Source organism: Schistocerca americana, chromosome 2 (genome assembly GCF_021461395.2).
Source record: "Schistocerca americana isolate TAMUIC-IGC-003095 chromosome 2, iqSchAmer2.1, whole genome shotgun sequence".
Classification (NCBI taxonomy): Eukaryota; Metazoa; Arthropoda; class Insecta; order Orthoptera; family Acrididae; genus Schistocerca; species Schistocerca americana.
The window spans coordinates 366,599,350-366,611,635 of NC_060120.1; the positions used below are offsets into that span (position 1 = coordinate 366,599,350).

The 12,286-nt window shown below is 42.7% G+C and overlaps 1 protein-coding gene across 1 annotated transcript; it reads right to left on the reverse strand.

The window, feature by feature from the left end:
- Positions 1 to 714: 714 nt before the first annotated feature.
- Positions 715 to 8,792, reverse strand: LOC124595685 (cuticle protein 19.8-like). The gene is made up of 2 exons (XM_047134543.1): positions 8,766 to 8,792; positions 715 to 1,500 (listed from the first exon to the last, which is right to left on the reverse strand). Exons 1-2 carry the CDS (start codon positions 8,775 to 8,777, stop codon positions 826 to 828), a joined length of 687 nt encoding a protein of 228 aa, XP_046990499.1. The 5' UTR covers positions 8,778 to 8,792; the 3' UTR covers positions 715 to 825.
- Positions 8,793 to 12,286: the final 3,494 nt, after the last annotated feature.

Here is a 12,286-nt window from a genome sequence, read left to right on the forward strand (position 1 = left end):
TGTCAAATGTTAGTGAACATGTAGCATTATGAAAAAAAGAAAACAAATTTGAAAGACCATTTTTACGTGAAGAAGCATAATGTCTCCCTGATTCAACGACTGTACATTTAAAAATATCTGGAGCGAATAAGTGCACACATCTTTTTCCATATACTTCTGAAATCACACCCAGAGAAAAAAATATTCCACTTTTCATTCACCAGGTAAACATGAAATTTCAAATTGTTTCCTTTCGTAGAACGACAGGCGCAATGGTGCTAGCATTAACGCTAAGAGTCCACATCTCTTGATCAGGACATAAATATTCTTCTGGCAGACATAGAAACGCGCAAGGGGGCTGTTAATAACAGTAATCGCCAGTAGCATGTCAATAAGTGCCTGTAGATGGACGGACGATAGAGTATCGATAAAACAAGAGAAAGCTAAAACCGATATGAAGCGTTCGTTTTCACAAAGTTCCGTTGATAGCACGGACTGTAGAGAGACTATTTTCTTTCAGTTCATCTCTCGGGATTGCCTGCAACACACTAACGTTTAAGAAAAAATTGGCATAATCTGATTTCCTACTTAACTATCTCAATGTTGCATTACCAACATTAGAAAAAGGTTTTAGATTGAGTGTGGTTAGTATTTGGAACCTGGTAGGTACGTGTCCATGTAATTAATACAGAGACAAGTTTTACACATGCAGGTGACAGAAGAGACGCAAGGAAATAAGTATAAGACATCTTTATTTGCATGTTATGGGTACAGAATGAATGTGATTGCGAACCCAGCAACAAGTAGGGTTCAGGGTTGCACATGTGGGAGCCGCCGGATGAGATTTCACGCATTGACAGTCCTACCGTACGGGTAGACAGAGGTAGCGTAGGGAGCGGCGGCGTAGGTGGCGTAGGCGGGTGCAGCGATCGCTGCCCTAGCGATGGGGGCGGCTGCGATGGCGGGGGCGGCGACGGCGGTCCTCACCACAGGGGCGGCGGCCACAGCTGGGGCGGCGATGGCAGCCCTGGCTACGGCGGGGGCGGCCACGGCCACAGGGGCGGGGGCGGCGACCGGCGGGTGGACTCCACCCTCCTTGTGAACGACGGCGTTGAAGCCGTTGACGGGGTCTGCGGTGTAGTCGACGGTGCGCACGGAGCCGTCGGGCTCGACCAGGCTGTAGCTGCCCTGGACGACGTCTCCGTCGCGGCTCTCCTGATGGGTCTTGGAGTCGCCGGTGAGGGCGTCGGACACGCTGTAGCCGTAGCTGTACTGCGGGTGCGGGTCGTACTCGGCGGCGGCCACGGCTGCGGGGGCGGCGGCAGCTACCGGCACTGCGGCGGCTCTCACGGCGGGGGCGGCGACGGCCACAGGGGCAGCGCGGACGGCGGGGGCGGCGACGACAGTCGGGGCGGCGTAAGCGGGAGCAGCATAGGCGCGGGCGGCGTACGGGGAGTACACCGCGGGGGCGTCCAGGTAGATGGCGCGAGCCACAGCCACTACCGCCGCGAAGATGATCACCTGCACAGTAATTTGGCAGTTGGTGTATGCTACTTAATCCGCTTGTAGAGAACATTGCTGTTTATTCTAAGTGATATCATACATCCATTGCATTTTACTGAAGTAAGATCTTCAAATTTTCTGGATGTAAGAACGTACCAGAATTCGATAAGCACTGTTACTTTCTCTTTTTTTTCATTCTCGCAATTACTTTGAAGTTAGTTTTTTATTTTTCGCTATTTGTAAAATAATCCCTAAGCAATCGGCAACTGCCTTCAGCTAACTAGAAAATTACTGAAAAATATTTTCTTTATACTCCTCTATTCGACGATTGTTATGAAAGAGGCCATATAGCTAGCCTTAATTTTTTTCTGTGATGTTTGATGCACAAGGAAGGGATTAGGTCTCTGGCCTGCTTCATTCCGTGTCTTGTGTCCATTACGTTTAAGGTTCTAAAATTTTAATGACCGATGAACAATTTCGCCTGTGGCGTTAAACGTTCGACAATTAGTAATATCTACTACCCGTTTTAGTGAATGAAGAAGTGGTTATAAGACTAGAAGTGTTTGAAGTAGGAATGGGCTTCAACCAACGTAAAATCATACTGATTTAGATTTTTCGTAATTTCGCAAAACCACATGTGACTTTCGTTGGGACCGTTCCATTAACATCGTTATTGCCGCATCTCGCACTTATTCCTTTCGTCGCGTAACTAGACAATTAACGAGCTCCATATCAATGGGGCATTAATCTCTAACCATTATTATAACTAACATATAAAAAAAACCACAAGTCGCACACAGCTATAACCAGTTTCGCCCCTGATGCGCGAGCATCATCAGGTCTACAAAAATTATAGTATTTAGCAATAACAGCAAAAAATTTTAATCATTAAATGGCAGCTAAGGCGAGTAACAATAGTTGGCATGATGAGAAGAAGTCAGGAGGTTAAAAGCACCATGCGGTATCGCAGCTAAACATAAAGTGATGTGCCTTGGATCTGCCATGCTTACTGTAAGCTAACTGATCAGATATATGACCAGAGCAAAACGGTGTAAGTTATCACATTTGACAGGGAACGTAACAGTCATATCGATATTTACAAACCATGTACTAACATTATTTTCTGTTGCACCATATCGAAAGATCTGAAAAACCCGTTCAAATTGAACTCACTGTAATCATTTAATAAATTTTGCAAGTTTCTTTCCTTTTCCGTAAATATCTTCAATTCCTCTTCCACTTTAAGAAAGAGCCTTTACCTGCTGTGTCGGTTACGCTCATGCTATTCTGAATTCATCCTAGGGTGTGCTGGTTGCGTTTAAATACTCGCCTTGACGTACGTTCAGAATTTGTGTAACCATGTTCTTCATAGCGTTAATACTCGTAAAAACTGTGTTCCAGCCTGAATAGTAATTTTACCCATCTCCTCCTTTCCCCACAACATGTTGCCACCTTGGCAAAAATCATAAGCTATTGCGTCGTAAACTGCTTTTAGTGATTAACTTTATCTGATATTGTTGCTAAGTACAGTAATGTTTACACATCTGATGATACTCGCGTCTGATATGCGAAACCGGTTAGAAAATCAAATTTTCTGGGACCTGTGCTGTTTTATCCGAATATTATGGTTGGTTGGTTGATTTGGAGAGGAGGGGACCACATAGCGAGGTCATCAAGCCCGTCGCATTAGATAAGGACGGAGAAGGAAGTCGGCCGTGCCCTTTCAGGGGAACCATTCCGGCAATTCCCTGAAGTAATTTAGGGAACTCACGGAAAACGTAAATCAGGATGGTCGGTCGCGGGTTTTAACTGTCGTCCTCCTGAATGCGAGTCCAGTGTGCTAACCACTGCGCATCCTCGCTCAGTCGAGTACTATGTGTCGACGGAAATCCTAAAGTGCGTTTACTATGCTTTATTCCATCAGTAGCCTCCCAGTCAGAGCAAAGAAACTACAGTTCAACTGTGGCTGTCACTACTGGCAGGAGTTCATAATTTGTAGAGCATAAGGTGACAGAAATCAATCTATCCCTCTAAACAAGGTGCGTTTACTATGCTTTATTCCATCAGTAGCCTCCCAGTCAGAGTAAAGAAACTACAGTTCAACTGTGGCTGTCACTACTGGCAGGAGTTCATAATTTGTAGAGCATAAGGTGACAGAAATCAATCTATCCCTCTAAACAAGGTGCGTTTACTATGCTTTATTCCATCAGTAGCCTCCCAGTCAGAGCAAAGAAACTACAGTTCAACTGTGGCTGTCACTACTGGCAGGAGTTCATAATTTGTAGAGCATAAGGTGACAGAAATCAATCTATCCCTCTAAACAAGGTGAAACTATCTTCCAAACATACACGGAAAGTATGTGGGCATGGTTTTATTCTCAGTGGAGAAAAATATTGATTTATTGTTATTTGTCGAATACACTATTAAATTCTGCGCAACGTCCATTGAATGAAGTGAACCACCATTGTGGACCTGAAATTTCAGCTCTTTTGATCTTATAGGCACGGTAACTACGTGTACAGGATAAACTGAAAGGGAAGAAAACTGAATGTAGAAAATTGCGAAAATTGTAGGCAAATCCATGTGTGGTTTTTTCTGACATGTTTCACTTCAGTTTCACTAACGGAAATGTTTCTTCTGTTTCTTGGCAAAGAATGTCTGCATAGAAAAATGATTTAATAAAATCTTTTTACCGTGCCAATAAAGATGTAACCTAACTAGTGTCAGAAGCACAGAGGGTGGACAAAAATATGTAAACAACGAAAACGCCACACAATACCGTGCCTAATACGGTGTAGGAAACCTGGAGGCATTCGACACAGTTTGCAGTCCTCTCGTAATGGAAAAATACTAGTCCTATATGATTTTCAATGGAATCTTATACCATTCCCCCTAGTGGCAACTTGAGGTAACGATGATGGAAGTGCGTAGCGATGACACACCCCTCTCTCCACATTAGACCACAATGGCTTTATAATACTGACATCTGGAGACTGTGATAGCCAGGGAAGAAGCGACATTTCATCCTCGCTCTCACATAATCATTCCTGGACGATGCGAACTATGTGAACAGGGAGCCCGTAATCTTAGAACACAGCATCACTATCGGGTAACTAACGTAGTACCACGTTATGGACCTGATCAGACAAAATGGAGACATATTCCTAGTCAGTAATGCGACCTTGCAGAGTAAGCATGGGGCCCTTGGAATACCACTACACTACTGTCTAAATCATCGCCGAACACCCGCACCTTTTCACTCTTCGTACACAGACTCGGCCAGAACTTGGAAACAGTGAGAAACAAGACTCATCCGACAAAATCATATCCCTTCATTGCTCCATGGTCCGTGTTCTATGGCTTCGGCACCACGGTCCTGTTACGGACGTTTATGTCACCGATGAGCGGTTTTGGAATCCCCTGCTTATGGAGCCTCTTTCGTGTTTTTTGGTACTGACAGTGTTTACAAGTGCGACATTCAGTTCTACAGCGACTTTCGCGGCTGCATTGGTTCAAATGGCTCTGAGCACTATGGGACTTAACATCTATGGTCATCAGTCCCCTAGAACTTAGAACTACTTAAACCTAACTAACCTAAGGACATCACACAACACCCAGCCATCACGAGGCAGAGAAAATCCCTGACCCCGCCGGGAATCGAACCCGGGAACCCGGGCGTGGGAAGCGAGAACGCTACCGCACGACCACGAGATGCGGGCTTCGCGGCTGTAGTTCTCTACTTTTTCTTCACAATCTTCCCCAATAACCGACCGTCACGGTAACTCAACACACACTCCGCGTTGTGACTTAGCGGATGATGTTTTTCTTCTTTTCCCTATATGCAGTATAAACCTTCCATACGATGCCTCTTGAAACACCAAACACTTCAGCTACCTTGGTTATGAAAGCACCCACCATACGAGCTTCAGCGATTTGCCACATTCGAATTCACTTAGATCTGACATAATGCACTCACATCTACACAGAACACTCTTCCGGTCACGGCTCACACTTGCAATGTATTGACAACATTACGCAGGTGCCTTTCGTGGTCAGACGCAACGGCGCAACCTGCGGAGTTGGTTAGCATATGTACTTATGTTCGAGTTAGCATTTCTTGTAGCATTTTGCATATTTTTGTCTAACCCCTATACTAAGAGGATTGATTGACGGCAGAAAATTTTTCTGCGAAATAGGAAACAGGTAACTTGCCTTCCCTGTAGAAACAAGCAACAGATGCATCTAACTGAAATGGTATAAGATTTGTATACTACAGTATCCTATTCCCGACATATGATACAGTATTTAGGAAACAGTACCTTTATCTCGGAACCAAACGTTCTATTGCCAAGATCGTATAAACACTTCTTCGTTTTCGACGACCGGTTTCAACAGAGTTGCTGTGATCTTCTGGTTTTCAAAATGTTTTGTCACAAAACGTGTTCATTGTGAGTTGGAACTTCATTCAAAGTTGTCATAATAGTGGATAAAATGTAGCATTTTATACAAAGGTTTGTTAGAGATAAAATATTTACAGTCAAAAAACACCTTGTGCGCTTGCTATGTTCGTATATGTAGCGCTCACAGATGATTATTAAGTCAAAAATCACAATATACACTAAAACGCGCATGAGCACATCTGTTTGCGTTGGCCTGACACTTTCCGTTAATGGAAGACTTAACAATTATCTGTGGGCGCTACATATACGGACATGGCCATGTGCTCAAGTTGCTTTTTGTTTGTAAATATTTTATTCTGTCAAACCTGTATATAATGTGTTATTTTTTTCCACTAATATGACAAATTGGCATAAGGTTCCAACTCAAAATGAACATGTTTTGTAAGAAAAATTTTTGAAGAGTAGAAAATAACAGCGAAGTCTGTCACTTCTCAGTAACCGAAAATTCAGTTCGTTTATCGGTGGAAGAAACTGTAAAATAATTATTTACTGACACTGGAGCATACTAGTTGTGATGATGAGAAGTCAGGTGAAACTCATACTCCCGCCTTCCAGATATCGATGTTTACTGATTTCGTTAAATCTGCTTGTAGATTACACTTAACTAACTGCCGGTCAGAAAAAAAATTAGTATTATACACTTCCGAATTATATCTTAAGGCACTCATATGTAGCAGTATCTGCAGATCCGGAATATAGTGTTATCAAATCGGAGTAGGAAAACGAAAAGCGAGAGAAGAATTTATAATAAGTGCACCTACATCGTTTTCCATATAAAACGGTGTTGACGTCTGTCCAGAGGATGAACTGTGCAAGCAATCTGCAGTTTTAGTATTGAACTTTTCCCTGCTTAATACTCTCGAAATTTCGAAATTTAACAGTATCAAAACCTTCAGAACATGTCAACAGTTCACTGCAGAAACTATACTCTTTCCAGAACTGGAAATGTCATGGAAGACACCATAATTATTGCATCAGAACGACTCATTAAATGTGTCGTCTTTGATATCAGCGTGCACATTTTGCAAAGCAGGTGAACTATGGAAGATAGGAGGTCTATCCAGAAAGTAGCCTTCGTCTTCATGCCGCATAGGAAGTAGTGGGTGGAACGAAACAGTCGCTATATTGGAAATGAAATGAGCGTTTGGCGTCATTGGCCGAGAGGCCCCTTGCGGGGCAGGACCGGCCGTCTTGGTGTAGGTCTTATTACATTCGACGACACATTGGGCGACCTGCGGACTGCATGCTGATGAAATGATGATTGACACAGGACAACATCAAGTCCCTGAGCGGATAAAATCCCCGACCCAGCCGGGAATCGAACCCGGGCCCGTAGGACTGCAATTCGTCACGTTGACCACTCAGATATCGGGGCGAACAGTCGCTATATTGATACACGCGAACATTAGTACCCTTAGAGTTGCGATAGCAAGAAAGTCATAATGCTTCTCATTTCTCTACAGTAGCCATTCAAAATGAGCGTTGCGATTGATAAACCAGCCAAATGTACAATTTGTTCTGTATACGATTTTAAATGACAAAAAATCTCAAAATCCCTGCCCTCGGTGGGTCCAAGCACTCTTTTTTAGGACCACAAAACTCAAGGGCCATTTCCTGATTTGAAAAGAAGAATTATTGCATTAGTTCGAACGGGACATATCTGAATATTCAACCTATAGCTCAGAGTTGGCTGACAATGATTTCCACCTCTTCACACACATGGTAAAGTGGCTCGGCTCCCAACGCTTTGACCAAGACGAATATATATATACATATATATATATATATATATATATATATATATATATTTCTAATAAATTTGCTACAGTTATTCCAATATCTCATTTATTGGCTAATGGAGATGTCTGGAGATGTCATCTCGGATATTCTTTGGACTAAGCATCCACAGTAACGACATGAAGCTGTGAGAGTTCAACAGCAAAATGAACTCATACTCAAGTTTCAGTTCGTCAAATAAACGAGTGATATACTGAGAAAAGCGAAAAAAATGAACAAAACTTTAACTAAGTGCTATGAGCTACTGATGGATACCAACTCATATTCACCCACGGAAATGTGAAAGTTATGAACAACGAAGAATGGTAACTTACGCCTTATGTCCCAGGATATTTTTACTATTTAATGAGTAAGCTTTGAAACCTGATAACATAATGCTAATAGCTTTGCTTGAAACTTATCTGGAATATGGCTTAGCAATCCAGAAAATGTATTATTGTCGCATATTGTCTTATAGAGACTGAAAACAAAACTGTGAACAGACCGCTACAGAAATTCAAGAATCAGTGCTACGATTTTCTAAGAAAAATATTTCCTACGAGAGAAACTATACAGCATAATACGTTGCACGTAACTGAATGTTCAATGAAACATTCTACATAACGCGTGGAACAGTGCCACAAGATTCTCTTCGCTGATATGTTAGTTAAGTCTCTGTTCTCAGAGATTCTACGGGCGAAGTACTTGCCGGCGCCTGACGTAACGCAAAGGAAGAAAAAGTTGTACGTCAGAGATGGATAGGAAATGGATCGAACTTGTAGGACTGCAGCTAGTTCTAAAGTCACGTTCACTGCGTTTTCGAATAAATCCTACATTCTCTCATACTGATGCGAGAAAAATTCCGCGGTTGAGCTCAACTAGCTGATGATCCAATCGTATCACACTTCATCCATTACTACTTGTAGAGCCACTGAGATTACAATACCTGCGTCCTTCGCTATGAGCAAACTAGAAACGTAGAGTGACCACTTCTACTGGTAAATAAAGACACAGGTTAGTGTTTGAGCCGACGGGAGGCCCGCCTACCTTGTAAGCCATGTTGCTGCCGAGACGGTTACCGAACTCTGGCGGCCTACCTGGGACGGCCGGCTTTTATAGCGCACGACTCGGCAACAGATGGCTGAGAAGGCTGCCCTCCGAAATTCTCCATCAGGCATATGTCAACCTGCAGAAACGCCTTCACTGCAAAAGTGGTCGCACCAATATCGGGTCATCTGGTCTGCTGTCCCATCCCATTGCTGTGAACGCTTGACCTGAATTATGGGCACTAGATCTCTGGTACGAAGACTGTCGATGAATTACCTCGGAAAAAAAGATTTATTGACAAATAGTACGGATTCAGACGATACCGTTCTTGTGAAACACATCTAACTCTTTATCCTCACGAAGTAATGAGTTCTATCGACGGGAGATACCAGTTTGATTCTACACTTTTAGATTTATAGACACCCTGCCTCACAAGCGACTTCTAATCAAATTACATATCTACGGAGTATCACCTAAGTTGTGCGACTGGGTTCGTGGGTTCCTGTCAGGAAGGTCTCACTTCGTGGTAACTGATGGAAAGTTATCGAGTAAAGTACCCAACGAAGTGTTATAGCCGGCTATTGTGACCGAGTGGTGCTAGGCGCTTTAGTCTGGAATCGCGCGACCGCTCGGGCATGGATGTGTGTGATGTCCTTAGGTTAGTTAGGTTTAAGTAGTTCTAAGTTCTAGGTAACTGATGACCTCAGATATTAAGTCCCATAGTGATCAGAGCCATTTGAACCATCTGAAGTGTTACAAGCCCTCTGCTCTTCCTGATCTACATAAACGACATATGAGACAATCCAAGCAGCCTTCTTATATTGTTTGCAGATGATGCTGTCATTTACCGACTTGTAAAGTTATCAGATGATCAAAGTCAATTTGCGAAATGATCTAGACAAGACATCTGAATGGTGCGAAAAGTGGCAGTTACCCTAAATAACGAAAAGTGGGAGGCCATCCACATGAGTGCTAAAAGGAACTCGTTAAACTTCGGTTACACGATAAATTAGTCTAATCTAAAAGCCGTAAATTCAATTAAATACATAGGTATTACAATTATATTAACTTAAATTGGAACGATCTCATAGACAATATTGTGGAGAAAGCAAACCACAGACTACGATTTATGGCAGAAGCGTTAGAAAGTGCAACAGGTCTACTAAGAAGGCTGCTTACACCAAGGTCGTCCACCCTTTTCTGGAGTACTGTTGTGCGGTGTGGGACCAGCATCATCTACATCTATATCTAAATCTACATCTACATGGATGCTCTGCAAATCACATTTAAGGGCCTGGCAGAGGGTTCATCGAACCACCTTCACAATTCTCTATTATTCCAATCTCGTATAGCGTACGGAAAGAATGAACACGCATATCTTTCCGTACGACCTCTGATTTCCCTTATTTTATCGTGGTGACCGTTCCTCCCTATGTAGGTTGGTGTCAACAAAATACTTTCGCATTCGGAGGAGAAAGATGGTGATTAGATTCCGTCGCAACGAGAAACGCCCTTCTTTTAATGATGTCCAGCCCAAATCCTGTATCATTTCTGTGACACTCTCTCCCATATTTCCCGGTAACACAAAACTTGCTGAATTTCTTTGAACTTTTACCGTGTACTTCGTCAGTCCTATCTGGTAAGGATCCCACACTGCTCAGCAGTATTCTAAAAGAGGACGGACAAGCGTAGTGTAGGCAGTCTCCTTGGTAGGTCTGTTACATTTTCTAAGTGTCTTGCCAATAAAACGCAGTCTTTGGTTAGCCTTCCCCACAACATTTTCTATGTGTTCCTTCCAATTTAAGTTGTTCATAATTGTAATACCTAGGTATTTAGCTGCATTTATGGATTTTAGATTAGACTGATTTATCGTGTAACCAAAGTTTAAGGAGCTCCTTTTAGCACTCATGTGGATGACCGCACACTTTTCGTTATTTAGGGTCAACTGCCACTTTTCGCACCATTCAGATATCTTTTCTAAAACGTTTTGCAGTTTGCTTTGATCTTCTGATGACTTTATTAGTCGATAAACGACAGCGCCATCTGCAAACAACCGAAGATGGCTACTCAGATTGTCTCCCAAATCGTTTATGTAGATAAGGAACAGCAAAGGGCCTATAACACAATTTTGGTGGACGCCAGAAATGACTTCTGTTTTACTCGATGACTTTCCGTCGATTACTACGAAGTGTGACCTCTCTGACAGGAAATCACAAATCCAGTCACATAACTGAGACAACATTCCATAAGCACGCAATTTCACTATGAGCCGCATGTGTGGTACCGTGTCAAAAGCCTTCCGGAAATCCTGAAATACGTAATCGATCTGAAACCCCTTGTCAATAGCACTCAACACTTCATGTGAATAAAGAGCTAGTTGTGTTTCACAGGAACGATGTTTTCTAAACCCATGTTGACTTTGTGTCAATAGACCGTTTTCTTCGAGGTAATTCATAATGTTCGAACACAATATGTGTTCTAAAATGCAGATGGCACGGACGGAGGATATCGAAAAAGTTCAAAGAAAGAGCAGTTCGTTTTGAATTATCGAGAAATAGCGGAGAGAGTGACAGGATGTGCATGGGTGCAATCATTAAAACGAAGGTGTTTTTCCATGCGGAAGGATCTTCTCTTGAAACTTCAGTCACTAACTGTCTCTTCCGATTGATCCCACATGCATAGAGAGAAATTATCATCATAACAATCAGAGCTCACACTGAAAGGTTTAAGTGTTCGTTTTTCCAGCACTCCGTTCGAGAGTGGAACTGTAGAAAAATACCTTGGAAGAGGTTTGATGAGTCCGCTGTCAGGCGCTTAATTGTGAATTGCAGAATAATCATGTAGATGTAGAAGTAAAGGACATTAGAAGAATCACAGACCCACAAAGATGTAACTTCTAGATCGTTATTTACACCGGCTGACAAAAAAAAAAAAAAAACTGAAGAACCCAGGAGACATGATCTTTGACAATGCGACTTTGTACACGTACACACCATCGGCAGGTATGTAAATTATAAGAGTGCCTGCCCTCTGTCATCCTTCCCTTAGTTGTGAATTTTTGCCTTCCGAGCAGTTTCTATCTGCAATTAGCGTGGTTTGTGTCACTTACTGAAACTGCTTGAGCCTGACCACCTCTGTGTTCGCTGAGCGCCATGTGCTGCTTTCCTAGAAAAGTAACATAGCTGTAACTCCAGGTATGACGATTGTGGTGATAAATTTTCATTGTTTGGTTTTAATAGTACTTCTCCTTTTCAAATGATACCTAGCATTGTCAGCGTCTGTTCAGGCGGCGGGAGTGTGACGGCAGTCACAGGTGCTACTCGTGATGTCATGAACTTTTATGATTAATATGTTCTTTTAATTATGTTTTAGATTCTAATCTGGCCGGGTCTATTAGTACACCGGGCACGCTGTTGGAGAGCTGTGAAATTTTATGTGTTGGCAATCTCGGTGTTGTAAGGCTAGACTCCTTACCAGATTCTTGGAGCCTCACTGGTTCGGTGTGCCATCTTACACTGGTA